General features: G+C 41.7%; 1 protein-coding gene across 1 annotated transcript in view; it reads left to right on the forward strand.

Moving 5' to 3' along the window:
- Positions 1 to 4,777, forward strand: part of PPP6C (protein phosphatase 6 catalytic subunit) — a 119,433-nt gene extending 114,656 nt beyond the window's left edge. The window contains exon 4 of the mRNA XM_089664035.1: positions 4,399 to 4,777. Coding sequence (XP_089520161.1) covers positions 4,399 to 4,647 — 249 coding nt within the window. The 3' untranslated portion in view covers positions 4,648 to 4,777. The remainder of the gene's footprint in view (positions 1 to 4,398) is intronic.
- The last annotated feature ends 13,846 nt before the right edge of the window (positions 4,778 to 18,623 follow it).

An 18,623-nucleotide genomic window follows, 5' to 3' on the forward strand; every position in this document is an offset into this window, starting at 1 on the left:
TCCAAGAAATGGGCTCCTATATGTTTAATCTGTTTTGTTTTTTTTCCTTTTGTTCTTATATGTTCACATTTCAATAATTTTCACCTTCCTCTAATCATTTGTTATACCTGAGATATGTGAAGCAATATGTATCCCTTTGGGTGATTTGTTTATTACTCTTTCAATAAACTAGTTTGTATTAAAAAAAAATAGAATTCAGGGCATCCAGGTCACAGGTGATCTAAATCAGTGTTTCTCAACCTTTTATCAGCCAAGGCACCCTTTAAAATTCTGCACAATCTTGAGGCACCCCATTCTAAAACATAAAAAAAACTAAACTAATAGTTTTACATAACACAGTGACATCCACACGTGTAGGACAACCAAAGTTAGAGGTGATTTAGCCTTCCAAAGCAAATACACATTTTCCAACTGGTAATTACTAGTATTCCAATGTTTCTCTTCTTCAGTTTCTCTCCCTCACTCAGCTAATGTGACCCCAGTGCTGATAGAGGCAGGGGAGGAGCAAACAAAGATGCTGTGCAGGGGCCCGAAGTCCTCCTCAACTGTTGACACCATTGGTTGTTAGGATGCTGGTGGCTGGAAGGTTGTAATGGTGCGCAATGAAAACCTGTGGCTTTATGTAACTAAAGGCCAGGCTTGATCCACCCACTGGTATGTATACCATTTTTGGGCGATTTCTATGCAGTTTGTCAAGGCACCCCTGAAAAAACATGAAGGCACCCTGGTTGAAAAAGGCTGATCTAAATGACCAGATTTTGAAATACTCTCTCCCTTTTAGCTATCTTCAGTTTTCCAAAGGACAGTTCAAATGTTTCAGGATTTTAGCTGGATGAGCAACATTCAAAAATCTGCTCTCCAACCTTCTCTCCTCCTGGAATACCTGGATATTCTAGACCTAGCCCAGCAAAGGTTTTACTCTGAGAAAAAACTGTTCTCTCTCAAACCTTAGGCTCAGGTCTTGAGACCAGCGAGTTGCCCCTCTGAAATTGTCCTTGAGAGTTCTGGGTCTACTGATGTCCTCACCTGAGGCTGTACCATTCCCACATTTAATATGAAACCTCTCCAACACTATATCCTGTTGGCATGGAACAAGCATGCTTCTTTTCTTGACCTACGCATGCTTCTGTCCAGCCAGGCAGAGAATTCCCTAGCTTGGTGGATCTCCAACCCAGACTTGACAATGAAATGTTTTCTGCCATATCACTGCAAAATAACATGTCAGTCTTTCAAACTGTGGGGAGCTGGAGCATGGACATGGGAAGAAGCCAACATCCTGGATCCTTGAGTGATAAGGATGGTTCTGCACCACTGGACCCTTTCTGCTAAGGCACCAAATAGGATGCCAACACCATGACTGTGGCCTAAATCAGTCACTAAGCGGGTACCAGAAATCCTGTAGGCTTGAAGGAAGCAAACCAGATCATCTCATGGACAGAGAAACACTGTCCAGCAATCTCTACTGTCCATATCCTTGGCCATCCTGATGCCTGCCTCATGCTGCATCTGACAGAGACGGGCTGGATACTGGAGGAGTTGAGAGTGGGCTTACACTGCATCAGTTGGTGGGCTGAGCAGTGAACCCAGAGGAGATTTGGCAGTGCTGGTCTCAGGAGTGGCAGAAGTGAGGGCTAAGGCTGTGTGAGGGCGCCTGTGAGTACTGAGGTGCTGTGAGTAATTGGGAGTAATGTGAGCACTGAGGAGTGTATTTGGGAGTATTGTGAGTACTGAGGGCCGTGAAGTACTGAGATCTTAGTGTTATTGTGAGTACTAAGGTCATAAAGTTATTGGGAGTACTGAGGGTGGAGTGTAATTGGGAGTATTGTGGGTACTGTTGGCTGCCAGTGTGCATAGCTGAGAGCATTTTGAGCACTGAGGGTTGATAGAGCTGGGTGATTTGCAGATGGGAATAGGAAGGGAGGGCACACCAAGGGTCATGTGACAAAGAGGAGGAGCTGCAGATGCCGGGTACTCTGTGGTCAAGGAGCAGAGGCAGGAAGAAGGAGCAGGAACACGAGGAGAGGATGACGGAAGCTGTGTGATTAGGGAGCAGGAGGAGAGGATGCCGGGGGCAGTGTGATCAGGATACTCCAAACAGCTAGAGATTACCCAGGGCTCAGATTTCAAAATACCAGAGTCAGGAAGGGAGATTAACACTTATTTGTTTAAAATATAAGTCCTAATCTAAGATTATCCCCATTACATTAGTGGGTACCATGTCCAACGGGAAAGGTATACATTCCTTGAGCATCTATTCAGTGGTGAATGTTGCTGCACAAAACATGAGCAAGTTGTTTCCTTGGAAACCAAGGTCCTGAATCTAGCGAAGCAGCTAGCAACACTGCGAAGTATCACCCATCAGGTCCTAACGGGCCAATACAGAGGTGGGTGGAGATATGTAGGTGCAGACGTCAGACCCCAGTAGTTGACTGACAGATTGTTAGGGGGGCCGGGCTTAAACTGGCTCATCCCAATAAGTAGGCCTTGTTGTGTGATGTTAGGGAGATCACTCAAGTGGCAGAACAACTCCTCAAGCTGCCTGGGGAATAACTCCACCAGTGAGGACAGGGGCAAGGCTAAAGGAAAGGATAGGCAGATTTGGTAGTAGGGGATTCAATTATTAGAGGGACAGAGGGCATTCTGTCACAAAGACCATGAACGACGAGCAATGTTTGCCGGATGCTCAGGTTAAGCACATCGCAGATTAGATGGATAGATTGTTGGGTGGAGCTGTGGAGAAGCCAGCTGTCATGGCACATATTGGAACCAAGTTAGGGGAAGGTGGAGTGTCCTAAAAAAATGATTTCAGGGACTGAAGGGCTATATTGGAGAAAGAGGTGACTTTCACTTCTATAGGCAAACATGTTTACTGAATTAAATAGAGTAATTCAGTGTGTATTGTTGTGATTAGCTGTAATTGGCCACAGCTAATTGCATGGTACAGATGGGCTGTGGTTGACCCTGTCTGTACTATTTGATCACTGTGACTAATAACAGCTAGCAACACAATTGTAAATGTAAACAATAAATGGCTTTGATTCATGCCAATTGTCATGTGATCTGCTGTAATTGATCACAGCAATCGCATGGTATCGGCAGCGGCCGTGTTCATGGAGGACGTCATATGACGTCTATCTGGAATGTCAAAAGGCCTGCCATGCCATCATTTTTGCAATAGTCCAGGCAGGAAGTGGTCAAATACCATGTCACAGATATATTTATCATTTTAAAAGAACTCATTCCACACTTTTTTTTCCCCAGAAAAACACAAATGGCTTTGGAAAAAAAGAATTTCTCAGTTTTTTTTTTTGTTTGTTTTTCTTTTTCTCTACTAAACCTTCCCATCTACTTGGGAGCAAAAACATGAATACAAGTTACTCGCTGGGAGGAGAATCATTGGGGGATTCCCAAATTTAAAAAGATCTGGGGGTCCTAGATCACATGTTCAGCAATGACATGCAATGCCAAGCTGCAGCAAGCAGAATATTAGCATGCATAAAAAGGTATTTTTTTTTTCAAGAGATAAAACTATAATCTTACCATTTTACATGACTCTGGCTCAGCCACTTCTTGAGTATACTGTCCAGTTCTGGTCACTAATACCCAGGAAGGATGTGTTAAAACTGGAGAGACTCCAGTCTCCCTATTCGCTTTGTTGCTCTTCTCTGGAGGACCTCAGTTATGTGGAACGACTACAAACCTTAAACTTTTTCTACCTGGAAAAAAGGCATTTGAGAGAGGAGATATGATGGTAATAAAAATACCTCAATGGTTATTTTAGCATAGTGAGGAAACTATTCAGTTTCAGTGAGCTTAAGAAGAAACATGGTCGCTTATTAAAATTGGAGAAGTGGTTGAACCTTTAACTATGAAGGGTGTTCTTTACTGTTAGAAAGGGAAGGATGTGACACTAAATGGACTGGCGTCTTTATTCAGTCTTATCAACTATATAATGAGCTTTTCACCCCAACATCTTCAACATGGTTATGTAGGAGATGGTGGAACCCAGACATGTAGATATCCTGGCCTCTAGATTCAACAAGTTACCTCTGTTTTTAGATCCTCTAGCACTGGCATACATACACATATATGTGTGTGTATATATATATATATATATGTATGTGTATATAAAGCGCTGCGTAAATTGACGGTGCTGTACAAGTACCTGTAATAAAGTAAAAATATATAAAGTTAATGGAGAACCGTGACAGAAGGCGCATTGTATAACAATTCACTCAGTGGTGCTTTTTTTTTTTTTTTTTGTATTTAGTGTAAAGAAAGTATACACTCCGGCTCCTCGTGCCCTTTTTATTATTGAAAATTGTAAATTTTGTTTGTGAAATGCATGTTTTACTTTGCTTTGAGAGATTTAACTCTCTTGTTTTTATTATTCTGCAGTTTGTTCACATAAACAACTTGAAGCTCATTTGTCGTGCACACCAGCTAGTACATGAAGGCTACAAATTCATGTTTGATGAAAAGCTGGTGACAGTCTGGTCAGCACCGAACTACTGTTACCGCTGTGGCAACATCGCCTCCATAATGGTTTTCAAGGATGTAAACACTCGAGAGCCAAAACTATTTCGTGCTGTTCCAGATTCAGAACGGGTGATCCCACCAAGAACAACCACACCATACTTTCTCTGAATTCTCACCTCGTTTTGTCTACTGTGCTGGATTTTTGTATGCACTTTGCTGCTGAAATGCTTCATTTTGCCTTTCTTTTACATTATCAAGCATATGTTCATTAAATGTTTTTATATTAAGATCTACAAAAGCATATTGATCTGAATGACACAGCTAATATTGAAAATTGTTTAAACAACATGTCTGTAGTAACAGTGAGATGCAACAAACCCATCTTCAGTCTGTAAAGAAGGCATAATCCAGTGAATATTTGTTTTGTTAATGCAGGCTTTGTCTTCAGCCATCAGATAAAGAGTAGGTGGCAGCAAGGGAACCCTTATGTGAGGTGGGCTATATTTCAGTAGAGTATTCCAGACATGAAAGATCTATTCAGCTAAATAGTTTACTATATATATATATATATATATATATATATATATTGGCAATAAATATTGTTTATGTAATTTTTAATTTTGAAGCAAAGTATGTACATTTGTTTAGTAGAAGTGAGTTGCATTTTCAGGCTCGTTGCGGTGTTTAATGGAAAACATTTATTTTTTGGCGTGAGACATGTACAGTATGGGGTTGATTTACTAAAACTGAAGAGTGCAAAATCTGGTGCAGCTGTGCATGATAGCTAATCCGCTTCTAACATCAGCTTATGCAGTTAAGCTTTGACAAAGTAAACCTGGAAGCTGATTGGTTTCTCTGCAGAGCTGCACCAGATTTTGCACCCTACAGTTTTAGTAAATGAAAACCTATGTATCTGTAACAAATGTCGGTAACATAAAAACAGACAAATATTGAAAATGTATTAAACAGCACTTAAATATAGTCATTTTATATGTTAGCCTTAGTCAAGTTTAAATCTTAGTACCAAGAGTTGTTATACTACCACAAAATGCAGATAGATAGATATCACATCATAATTGTGACCTCACAAAGATCAAAATGTTAAAATATTAACCTACATTATATGTTCTGGCTACCCTAAATTCATATTGCATTGCCCCCCACATGCTGCTTACATTGGTCTACAGGACTGTGGCTTGCCCTCAGCATTAGTCTACACAAAAATCTTTTTTTCTTTGTTCTCCATTTAGACACAGCAGGTCATATACTGCTGGGTTATATCATGCAAAAGGTAATTTTATAGTGTCAAGGAAAAAATAAAAAATCTGTAGGCAAACTCAAGATAACTAAAGGACTAGCAAAGACATACTGTAGCTATTACTAATGCTGGACCTATAATAAGGTGGTTTTCACCACATACTACATATGAACAATAAATATAGAAAAGAAAAATGGGAAAAGACACCCCTGAAGCTACTGGAAAGCTTAACTAAATTGAAAATATTAGAAGAATACAGAAATTAAAAGCAGAATACTGTGCACACATTTTGACAACTCACCATCCAACCCCTAAAATGAACAACGTTGTTCAAAAATAACTTGCCTTGGAGACTGTCCCCCTGGTGATACTGACCAAGTAGAGCTGCAAGTCTATATATATATATATATATATATATATATATATATATATATATATATATATATATATATATACACACACACACACAGGTGAAACTCGAAAAATTAGAATATCGTGCAAAAGTTCATTTATTTCAGTAATGCAACTTAAAAGGTGAAACTAATATATGAGATAGACTCATTACATGCAAAGCAAGATAGTTCAAGCCGTGATTTGTCATAATTGTGATGATTATGGCTTACAGCTCATGAAAACCCCAAATCCACAATCTCAGAAAATTAGAATATTACATGCAATCAATAAAACAAGGATTGTACATAGAATAATATCGGACCTCTGAAAAGTATAAGCATACATACAGTATGTACTCAGTACTTGGTTTGGGCCCCTTTTGCAGCAATTACTGCCTCAATCCGGCGTGCCATGGAAGCTATCAGCCTGTGGCACTGCTGAGATGTTATGGAAGACCAGGATGCTTCAATAGTGGCCTTCAGCTCTTCTGCATTGTTCGGTCTCATGTCTCTCATCTTTCTCTTGCCAATGCCTCCTAGATTCTCTATGGGGTTCAGATCAGGCGAGTTTGCTGGCCAATCAAGCACAGTAATCCCACGGTCATTGAACCAGGTTTTGGTGCTTTTGACTGTGTGGGCAGGTGCCAAGTCCTGCTGGAAAATGAAGTCAGCATCCCCATAAAGCTCGTCTGCGGAAGGAAGCATGAAGTGCTCTAAAATCTCCTGGTAGATGGCTGCGTTGGCCCTGGACTTAATGAAGCACAGTGGACCAACACCAGCAGATGACATGGCTCCCCAAATCAACACAGACTGTTGAAACCTCACACTGGAGTTCAAGCATCTTGCAGTGTGTGCCTCTCCATTCTTCTTCCATACCTGGGTCCTTAGTTTCCAAATGAGATGCAAAAGTTGCTCAGAAAAGAGGACTTTGGACCCCTGAGCAACAGACCAGGTCTGTTTTTCTTTAGCCCAGGTAAGACGCTTCTGACGTTTGTTGTTCAGGAGCGGCTTGACAAGAGGAATGCGACATTTGAAGCCCATGTCCAGGATCCGTCTGTGTGTGGTGGCTCTTGATGCACGGACTCCAGCCTCAGTCCACTCCTTGTGAAAGTCCCCAACACTTTTGAATGGCCTTTTCCTGACAATCCTCTCCAGGCTGCGGTCATCCCTTCTGCTTGTGCACCTTTTTCTTCCACACTTTTCTCTTCCACGTAACTTTCTATTAATGTGCTTTGATACAGCACTTTGGGAACATTAAACTTCTTTTGCAATTACCATTTGAGGCTTTCCCTCCTTATGGAGAGTGTCAATGATGGTTTCCTGCACAACTGTCAGGTCAGCAGTCTTTCCCATGATTGCGATTCCTACTGAACCAGACTGAGAGACCATTTAAAGGCTCAGGAACCCTTTGCAGGTGTTATGGCTTAATTAGCTGCTTATAGTGAGACACTTTGAGCCTAGAATATTGCACCTTTTCACAATATTCTAATTTTCTGAGATAGTGGATTTGGGGTTTTCATGAGCTGTAAGCCATAATCATCACAATTATGACAAATCACGGCTTGAGCTATCTTGCTTTGCATGTAATGAGTCTATCTCATATATTAGTTTCACCTTTTAAGTTGCATTACTGAAATAAATGAACTTTTGCACGATATTCTAATTTTTCGAGTTTCACCTGTGTGTGTGTGTGTGTGTGTGTGTGTATGTGTATATATATGTATGTATATATATATGCCTTTATTATATACTTTTGTATTTTTCTAATATTTTTTTCAATTTATTAAAATTTTCCAGTAGATTCAGTGGTTTTTTCCCAAGGTTTTTCTTTTCTGTATTTTTCAAATCAGGATAACCCCTACTACCACCAGCATGCTTCAGGGGGTTGGATGTCTTTACTTCAGCTCTACTGGGGAAAGTTTTGTTTTTGTCTTCACTGGTTCCTCAAGTCAAGGTTCTTCACTGATTGAGTTTGTCTCTAATAAAGCAGCTGTCCTGATTTAGAGTGCGGACCTGAACCCAACTTGACTGCATGTTTCAGGGTAACCTGGAAGTGACCTTCGGGCACTGAATTCCACAGTAGGTGCTTGCCAGACCTCAGCCTGTTAAGTTAGCTGTGGAGTGCTTTCCAGGTCCAGAGCCATTGGCATTGACTCTGCACTACCCCTGTCCCTGAAGATTCACTCTGTGAATAGGCTGATAAGGCTGAGCAGCAGGAACTACCTCATTCACATTCTTTGGACCACTGGGAACCTTGGAATTTCCCTGCCTTCCACTGGTTATACTGCTACAGGGGTTAACGCTGAGGAACTAATCACTGATGTCGTCTGTTGAGTGCTCTGCGCTGTTTCCCACTATTCATTATGAAGGAAGAATCTCCTCACTGCTTCTACTGCTTAGCATGTAGACCTCTGATCTTCAGTCTGCTTCTGCAGCCCATCAACATTGGATGCCTCCTGCCTTTCAACCCCAAAGGCTACCGGCTGTTTGGATTCTGTGAGTACCTTGCCTTGCTTCATATCTTTTGACTTGGTTGCATGACCGTCACACAGTAGGAGTTGCATTATTCCTGCACAGAGTGGAGTGGTCCTGCTGTAATGAATTACCTCATCTTGCACTCCCCTTCCAGGGTCGTTGCATGGTTCATTCTAAAAGCAGGGACCTCTGCATTCTAGAATAATGCTTCTCTTTGGTTATAGGGTCTGCCTTGTCAAAGTCCCAATTGGCTCCACTAGGTGAAGTTGGGTCCCCTGCTTTATCAGGACCCTCTACTGCAGTCACACAAAACTTTGTGGCCAGATTCACACAGTTCCTCGCTGGTGCTTTCTGCAGAGGTTCTGAGCATGCTACCACACCTTCCCTTAAAGAGAAAATTTCTGATCTCCCCATGACATTAGAAGAGGCTAGGCCACCAATCACATTCATAACTCTGACTCTGGGTCCTCACAAGATTCTCTTCCATTGAGTAACTGGTCGTCTGCCATTACTTCAGATTTACAGGAGAGCTTTTTGGTCCTTATTGATGCAGTACTCACTACTCTGCATCTGGAAGATCAGCCTCCTGTGTCCTGTCCCACTCCCAAGTGGTCATGGACTTTCCCTGAGCACTTGTTGGCCCTGTTCCCATTTGGAAAGAAATTTTATGTTAAAAAGTGGTGGTTGCCCACTGCAGATCTGCCAGTGACCCATATTAGCAAGGAAACCACTAGGCCAGTAGAAGCTTTCTTCCCTTTGAGTATTCTACTGACCAGCAGCCACAATCCCTTTTAAACCTAGTTCTTACTGGTGGTCCTTGGCCTTCTCCCTGTTCTAGCTGTCACTGTAGTCTTTCAAACTGGCAGAATGGGTTAAATCCCTTAAAGGATGATTAAATCCAAGACCAAAAATACTATATATTGCATCTTGCATTCTGTGGATGTGGTGGCTGTATTATCTTTTAAAGTTTATTTTCAGCAAATATAGAAAATACCTGTTTATCTTACCAGAAATGCAGTGTCATCACTTGCTACTTGTGAGCTGCACTAAAAAAATAATCTTCCTTCCCAGCCATCTTCTGTGAAGGGACCGGTACTTGCTGATCAGAGTCACACCAAGACTCTGACTTCTCAGGCTCCCCCCACCCCCACCATCTTTATCATCCATAAATAAATTTAGAATCCATGGAGCAACAGACTCCATGAGAGAGTATGATCCAGTTTTGGATCCAGGAAGGCAGAAATGTGACTGAATCTTGGGTTAGGTGGATTATTGCAACAACATTTTCCCCAGGAGCACCCTTTTCTACAAATCAGTGGGAGTTGAGCGTGGTTCTCAGCTCTGTCAGATTGGTATTCCTCATTGTTTAGTGAAAAGAGATCTGCCTGCTATTCCATTCCTAATCTTTGTATAGAATACCCAAATTTACCTTTCTTATGGGTCATGCTGATGCCAGGGAAATTAAACCATTTGTTGCTTTGGAATTGGTGATGTCTGCCCTGGTTGTCTTTTTAATCACGCACCCCCATCTTTTTGACTTTTTTTTTTTCTTCTTTTTGATAGCTAAGGCTTAGAGATTTGTCTAACCTGCGGAGAGTCTGGTCTTCCCTTACCAAGACATTGATTTTTAGTCCCTTCTTTCTGATTCCAGTCCTTGGAGAGGTGTACCTCTTCTGTGTTCGCTTTCAACGTTAGTCCTTTAGGCAGCTTTTGAGCTGTGCACAGTTCCTAGTTTTTGTTTACATTGGGCCTATTAGCGATTGTTTGCTGTTGGCCATCCTTCAGTTTGACTTCTGATTGACATCCCAGCAGTATATGATTATTAGTGTCCTCAATAGATGAGAAAGAAAATAGGATTTTTGTGCTCTGTGTAAAATTCTTTTCTTGGAGTCCATCAAGGGAATACAAATCCCACCCTTCTGAGTTATGATCGTATTCTGGGGCTGCTTGATACAAACTGAGACACGCTAGGAATAGGAGGGGTTATACTGGGCCAAATTATGATTTGTGGAAAAGATGACAATTGTGTATAAATGATTTAAAGGATCATTTCTTCAAAACATATTTTATTTTTATGTGGTCATCTACTGAATCCTTACCTGGCTATTTATATCTATCAGGAGGCTGTGGAGATTGTCCTTCTCCTGAACTTACAATTCTGCCCTATTATAACTATGATAGACTGATGGTTCTCTTGAACAATGCATAAAGTACCTTGTGGACAAAGCCGGAAATTTGTCTAAAGTATATATAAACCCCACAAAAATCTGAATAATGTACAATAGTTTAGCAGTTTTTAGATGGTATTGACTGTATTAGTGTTTTCTGTCCCAGGGTGACTTCTTTCACAGCATATATGGAAAAGTAGCATTGTCACTCAAAGTTGCTGTTCTGCTGTGGGCTATAATCTCCATTAAATAGATGAGCTTTGCTTTATAGTTCAGAGAAGATGGCTGGAAATGCTGATAAAATTGTTCAGTGCCCAGGAAGTTACAAGGACTTGAAATCTGGCAAGATCAACTGACTTTTTTTGTACTTGCAAAAAATGAACTTGGCTTGAAAAAATTAAAATCTGGTATTGAGATATCCTTTAAGGAACTGAAGGAAGGTAATTGCTCTCTTAGCATTCTGAACTGTCAGATAATGGTATGTAGCGCATCTAAGGGGGAACTGTTTGCTAAATACCTGTGCTACCATTTATGGCTACCTTTTGAAGACTTAAAATAGAACTATAAGCAAAACTTTTTTTTTCCCATTGTGGGTAGAGTTAAGTGAGGAATATATCCCGTTTTTAGTTTTTTTTTTTTTTTTGGGGGGGGGGTTCCCCTTCACTTTCTGTCCCATAGCCAAACCAGAAGTGAAGAAATCCCTGCAAACTAAGGTAATTCTTAGGGGAACCCCAGGTTATCAGATCTAGTGTCACCATAGGAAAATTTCCCCTTAGTTACTTTTCTGGACACAACCAAAAATGTGGGATTTTCTTTACTTTCAATGATAATGGTAAACATTTTTATGGGATCTTTCACACAGAGTTTAAAAAAGCATGGACTGACTGGGCGTTAGAAACCTGTGAAATTGGCTGAGGGGGGGGGGGGGGGGGTGTGTGTGTGTGTGTGTGTGTGTGTGTGTGTGTGTGTACGCACACACTGCAAAAGAGAAATTCGGTTGAAACACCCTTGCCATGAGTTAATTATGTAGGCTGCCTTTTTGTTTAGTTTTTCTGTTTTTTGTTTTTTTTTCTTTTAACCAGCAATCCAAAAAGATTAAAAAAAATAATTTAATCCCCCATCCACATACTCGAATCACCTCCCCGCTAAGCCTTTGTATCCTGGCAGTGGGAGATTTCCCCGCTCTCATAATACATTGATCAGCGCTGCTGGCAACAGTTGGTGGTGCCGCTCGAACTGGGAAAATCTGATGGAAAAGAAGTTGATCAGTGACTTCTACACAACCAGCCTGCCCATATGTGTCCCTGCTGAACCTGCCAAATTTCGATCTCTATATGACTGGCTTAAGAGAAGAATTGTATGTCTATCCAGTAGCCTGCACTGCCATTGTTTTCTCTTGTACAACCAAAATCTTGTAAAATCTTGCAAACTAATAATATTAATAAATTACATCTGACATTCTAAAATTGTTGGATGCCTGTTTCACCTCTCCACACTCTGGTTCCTTCTGCTTGCCTCAGCATGACACAGTAGTGTCGGAGGAGCCAGTGGATGGAACCACAGCATGTAAGGGGGGGGGCGGCTGGAAATCTATTACTCCTGGAAGTGTTGGATGCTGAAAATTCTTCAGCCATCATTGTCCTTCAAGAGAAAAAAGATTGGTAATGAGACAAGTATTCTTTCTGCTCTGATACCATGCTAATGCTTTGAGTCACTAACTTAGAACAAAATATATGTATGGGGAATTCAGTACATATGTGACTTTTTTGTGTACTGCATGTTTGCTCTGGGTCTTTTGTTCAGACTTATTGAAACTTGAGGAAGCCAGGCAACTAGCATTTTCAGAACAAGACAAGCAATGGCAGCCTACATATTTCAGCTATGTCAAGCCTATTTTAAAGGCAGAGAGAGTAATTTTTTTTTTTCATTTTTGCATTTAAATACATGCATCGTTTTGAGTAGGTGGTGTTTTGTGAACTTTAAATATCCAGAGTTTGGTGACTTGTTCAATATTTCAAAAATAGATGAAAATAAAATTAAATATTAATTTAGACTCCAAAATGGCTGCCTACACCATCAAGTGCATGCACTGCAAGAACAGTGATGTGTAAAATGATGTAACCCAAAAACCACCTTTCACTGATCTACTATATACAGATATTTTTTTCATTTAATTAGTTGCTTGATATGGGGTAATTTTTACATCATACCCATGCAATGTGTGGGTCAGTAGGTGCATTTGAACTGTAAATATTTAACCTGTTTTATGTTGGTCGTTGAATTACACATTGAGTATGCTGCTTTTGGGTTTTTCTGTTCTGCTGCAATTGTTACAATGAGCGGTTTTATAATTTTTTTTCAACCTAGCATCCATTGTTAAACATACTTTATCTTTGTAGGAAAAAATAGTTTCAGTAGCAAAGTTATTACAGAACTTGTATAATGCATTGTGTTGTGCATGGAAAAGCATAAACCTACCTTCATCCAATAGGTTTTATTGCTAAAATTTAAATCAAAAAGCATTTATTTTTGGTTTTCAGAATAAGAGTTTACCAATCTGCAGTTTTTGGACTTGTACATTAAAAAATAATCCTATTGATAGGTTATTTTCCCTTGGAAGATAACTTGTATTTTATTAAAGTAATCATAAAAGCCTCATAGAGGTGATATGTTGAAAATAAAATGCATTTACCTGTAATCTTGTCTGTTTTTTGTTGTGTTTTTGTTATAAAGTGTATATGATCGTTAACTGAACTCTATAAATACATTTTAGTCAAAATGCTAGAATTATATACGGCAAGTATAGCTGGGGTGCCTTCAAAGGTGAGGAGAGAGTCCACAGGAGAGCTCTGTAACAGACACCAGACACCCACGACTGGGTATCTCCGTCAAGAAGCTGCTTCTCAGGCTCTGGAACACGAGACCAGTGAATCTGGCTATTGTTACCCCAGAATCCAGACGATACCAGATTTGAAGTAAACCAGAGGTAGACTACTTTATTTGAACACAGATACAAGATATATACACTCGGGACAATCCCCCTCCCTGCACAGGGCAGGGCAATCTACATTTAGTAACAAGAGACTAGGTATTCAAACTTCACACCAGCAGACAGTCCCATCAGGAGGGAGGGCTGCTGGAGACACCCCACCAATGGGATGTATGTGTGCATTACATAATAGTTTGCTCCCAAGCCATACAAACAATAGAACCATGGGATGCAGCCACATAACATTAAACGATCAACAACCTCCACCCACCTATCTCCTAAACATGTCTACACCGTCTGAGACAAAGCCCACACAATATTAGGACAGATCACCCTGTACTCCTAACAGGCACAGGGCGATTTACACATAAGAGGGATATGGGGAGCTGAGACAGGGGGTCTCCCAACCTCTCCAAAGTGAGCTGGGTTCCATGGGCCCCCCAACCAAAGCAACTCCTCCCTACTATCTATCTGTCACACTCCTCCCTACTATCTATCTGTCACTGTTCTAGTCATCCTTTACCTCCACCCCCTCCTCAGTCTACCCCCTTTCTTCCCATCCATTTTTTCTGGCTCTTCTCGCTCCTATGCCCTGCAGTGGTATACAGCTCCCTGGAGGTATACCTACTCTTTCTCTCACCTCCCTAGGCTACCAGCAACCTCCCTGTCCTATGCATACCTTTCTATTGTCCATAAAACTAATGTCTCTAAATGCTAAGGGCTTAAATGTTCCAGAGAAGAGATCCCAACTCCTCAGAGAGGCCTGATGCCTCAAAGCACACATTGTCCTGCTGCAAGAGACACTCTTTAAAACTGGTGCTGTCCCTAAATTACAGGACAACATTTTTCCTTTAGCCTGCCATGCCCCCAATGCACACTCCAAAACAAAGGGCATTTCTGTCATGCTTTCTAGGCAGATGCCTTTCCAACTAAAAGACAAATTGGCAGATCCCGAAGGCAGGTACTTATTCCTCAGGGGCACGCTAGGAACGTGACCAGTTACGATAGCAAATGTCTACACCCCTAATGTCAAACAAGTGGCCTTATTTCAACATGTCTGAGATCTCACCACATTTGCCTCTGGAATTCATATCCTTGGAGGGGACTTTAATGTTCCCCTCAATCCTCTGTTAGACACTTCTTCGGGTACATCCAATTTTCCTATAGCGCTCCCTGGCAAATTAATCTACAGCTCACTGGTCTGCAACTTCATGATACATGGTGCACGTTGCACCCACAAGAGAAACACTATACCTTTTTCTCAGCTCTCCAATGCAAGTACTCCAGAATTGATTACTTTTTCTCTCCCAGGCGGATCTCCCCTTCCTACAGCATGCCAAAATAGAATAGAAGGTACTGTCTGACCACAACGCAATTACATTTACTTTAATGTTCCCCGAGTTGCTCACTAGGTCCAAACTGTGGAGATTGAACTCTGCTCTCCTCAAAGATCCCTTTGATGTCTGCCACCTCGCTACTTGTGTTCAGGAATTCTTTATACGAGACGATACCCCAGACGTTTCCCCTCTCACTCTGGGAAACACACAAGTGCGTCGTCTGGAAGTAAACGTCTTGCACTAGCGCAAGCTAGAGCCCAACTTCTTGAAGAGCTGGGGGAAAAAAACAGTTCCTTCTTGATAGCTATTTTACGAATACAGCAATAAATGTGTTAGAGCATTGCAAGCGTAAAAGTCTCCCCATTCGATATATCAAGTGTGGGACCCCCATGGGGTGATCCATTTGTCCAATGAATTGATAGCGGAGCAGTTCGAACTGTTCTACAAAAATCTATACAACCTTCTGTCAACTCAGCCCCGAACGCTGCCCATTGAACGTCTCAAATCCAATAGTTCCTTCAGTGCTTTGGTCCTGAACCGCTCCCTCCTGAGACAGCACGAAATCTAGATGCTCCCTTGGCCCCAGAAGAACTTGAGCAGGTGCTGAAAGACATGAAACCAGGCAAGAGTCCCAGCCCAGACGGTTTGACTCTGCAATACTTCAAAACCTTTGCTGACACTCTTAAGCCATGGTTTCTTACCGCATTCAAGTCTCTATCATCAACCCCGACTACCTCACCCCACCTTCTGGAGGCTCACGTGATCCTGCCGAAAGACAGCAAGGATGAGTCCCTGGTCACCAACTACCGCTCGATCTCCGTCCTGAACGTAGACATAAAATTCTTTGCAAAGAACTTGTCCAACAGTTTGCTCCCTCTACTTCCATCCTTGACATCCACGTACCAAGTAGGCTTTGTCCCAGGTAGGGAGGGCCAGGATAACACAACTAAGGTCCTGAACCTACACCACTGGCTGACCAACTCCCAACCAAGATTTTTTTCTTTCTCTTGACTAAACGAAGGCGTTCAATACAGTGGCCTGGGACTGTGTGCTTGCATACAAGCTCTATACTGTCACCGCCTGGCATGTGTTCAAGTCAATGGCCACCTATCAAATGCCTTCGAACTCAGCAATGGCACAAGGCAGGGATGTCCCCTTTCCCCATTGCTTTTCATCCTTTCCCTAGAACCCTTCCTAAATGCAATATGCCAGAACGCTGACATTAAAGGCATTACGGTCAAAGACCGTATTTATAAACTCTCAGCATTCACAAATGACATACTCCTCTACCTGTCCGACCCCCTCGTCTCCATTCCCAACCTACTCCGAGACCTTGACCAGTTTCCTTATATTTCTAATCTGAAGATAAACTACACTAAATCCTTTACACTCAATGTATCACTCCCTAATGGTGTCGTTAATCTCTGCAGATCCAACTTCCCTTTTAGATGGCCAGCAGAAGCGATCACCTACCTTGGCATCCAAATCGTATGTACTTACCAGAACTATACTCCTGGAGCTTTTTAGTAGCTCTGCTAACATCCTGGCCACATCCTGAAATACGGGCAACACAGTTCTTTTGTCGCGGTATGCTTCTTTCTCTTGAAGCACTAAATGGCTCTCTAGCCCCACATACCCTGTCGTTCTGAGCATATGTGCAAATACAACACTTTCTACTCTCTCGTGGACCAAATAATGACTGGTCTAGACCCCTCACGATTTTGGAGATTCTTTGCAACAGAAAAAATCAGCAGAGGCACGTAATCTCTACTCTTTACTCCTTTCTTTTTGGAGACTTGTCCGCACACTGGAGCAAATCTTGCATTGCATGGGAAAGAGATCTGGGCAAATGACAAATGGAAGTCAGTTTGCACCTTTATCCACAATGGCTCCATGAATGTGGCTTTGCAGAAAAGTGGATACAAGCTCTACACATGCTGGAATAGGACTCAATCCCTCCTTCACAAATTCTATCCTATATGTATCCACTCTTTGCTGGCGTTGCGGGCAAGATAACAACACTGTTTCACATGTGGTGGTGGAACACCCGAGTTGCGCCCCTTTTGGGAAGAGGTACACCAAACAATACATGGTTTTACAGAGGCAACCTTGGAATTCTCTCCAGCGCATTATCTTCATCACCATACGCCTATCCCCAAGAAGCTATACAACAAATCCTTGGCATTGTACATGGTCACAGCAGCGAGACAATGCATTCCGTGCCATTGGCGCTCTACTAAACCACCAACAATGGAGGAATGGTTCTGGAGACTCGAGAAAATAGGAGAGAGAGAGTAACTCGTAGCAATTTCAAAAGAATGACGTTCTAAATGTTCCTCCACTTGGGATGACTGGACCCACTTTAAGATGACCCTTCTCTACCGTAGTGTACACTCACAAAAGTAAAGTGTATATTGTAACCTCGAGCCCATCACATTTCTATCGCTGACATTTTTTGAGGCTCACCACCAGACATACATGACCCTACTGGAAAGACTTGCTACCTTTGTGCAAGGGATGGAAGAGAGAACGAACCCATATTCCCCAATTCTAGACCCACCATCTATCCCCTTCCTTCTACTCTTCTTTTCCTGTCAACTCCACTCCTCCTCCTCTCCCTACCTTATTCTTTTCTCTCTCCCCCCCCCCCCCCCCCTTTTTTTTCTTCTTTACTTCTTTCCGCAATGTTTTCCATCAGCGACCCAAGACTGCATTCTGCAGTTTAAAAAAAAAAATAAAAAAAATACATGCATGGGGACCTGGGGGGTCAGTATGCGGGATCGCTCCTATGCATATATTTTTCATATTCTTGGCACAGATTTCCATTAAAAAAAAGTTGTTTTATTGAGTTAATGTTCTTTTGATGCTGTGTTTTATTATTAACCATTAGCTTATTTTAAGAGGCTGTGCTCCCAGAATATACTTCAGTGCTGCTGGATGAGATTTATTATTCGCAGATAAAAAAAAAAAAAAAAAATAATAGAACATATATGCCCAAGCATGGGGGTCTGGGCTGGATCTATCCTATGCTTCAGCTCATATTTTTATTAAATTTTTTTTTGTTCAGCCCACGACGGTATATGTGGTCATACCATACACTTTTTTTGGCAGAGAATTTTTCTTTTTTTTCCCCATTCAGCTCACAGGCTGCATAAAAAAAGTACAACGTATATGATCAATAAGGACCAGTGATGTATTGATACATCCCTGGACTATGGTTATACCAGGATGATGCCTGCAGCTGTAAGCATCATCCTGGTATTTCGTTTTTTTTTTGGTTTTTGGTTTTTGTTTTTTTAGCCAGTGGTCGGCTTTCATGTAAATGAAATTCTAGCAGCTAATTAGCCTCTGTATTGCTTCTAAAAGCCGCAAGAGGGACACCACCAACCCCCCCCCCCCCCCCACTCCACTGCTGCCTTCCCCGGCTTTCTCGGGCTGCCCCGTTCCATCAAGGAACCTGAGCATGCAGCTGGCATTTCCACCAGCTGAACATAGAGCTGATCGGAGACCAAAATGGCTCAGTCA

The sequence above is a fragment of the Staurois parvus genome, unplaced genomic scaffold (assembly GCF_062004578.1).
Source record: "Staurois parvus isolate SC_StPar_1 unplaced genomic scaffold, SC_StPar_1.0 ptg001818l, whole genome shotgun sequence".
In the NCBI taxonomy this organism is placed as follows: Eukaryota; Metazoa; Chordata; class Amphibia; order Anura; family Ranidae; genus Staurois; species Staurois parvus.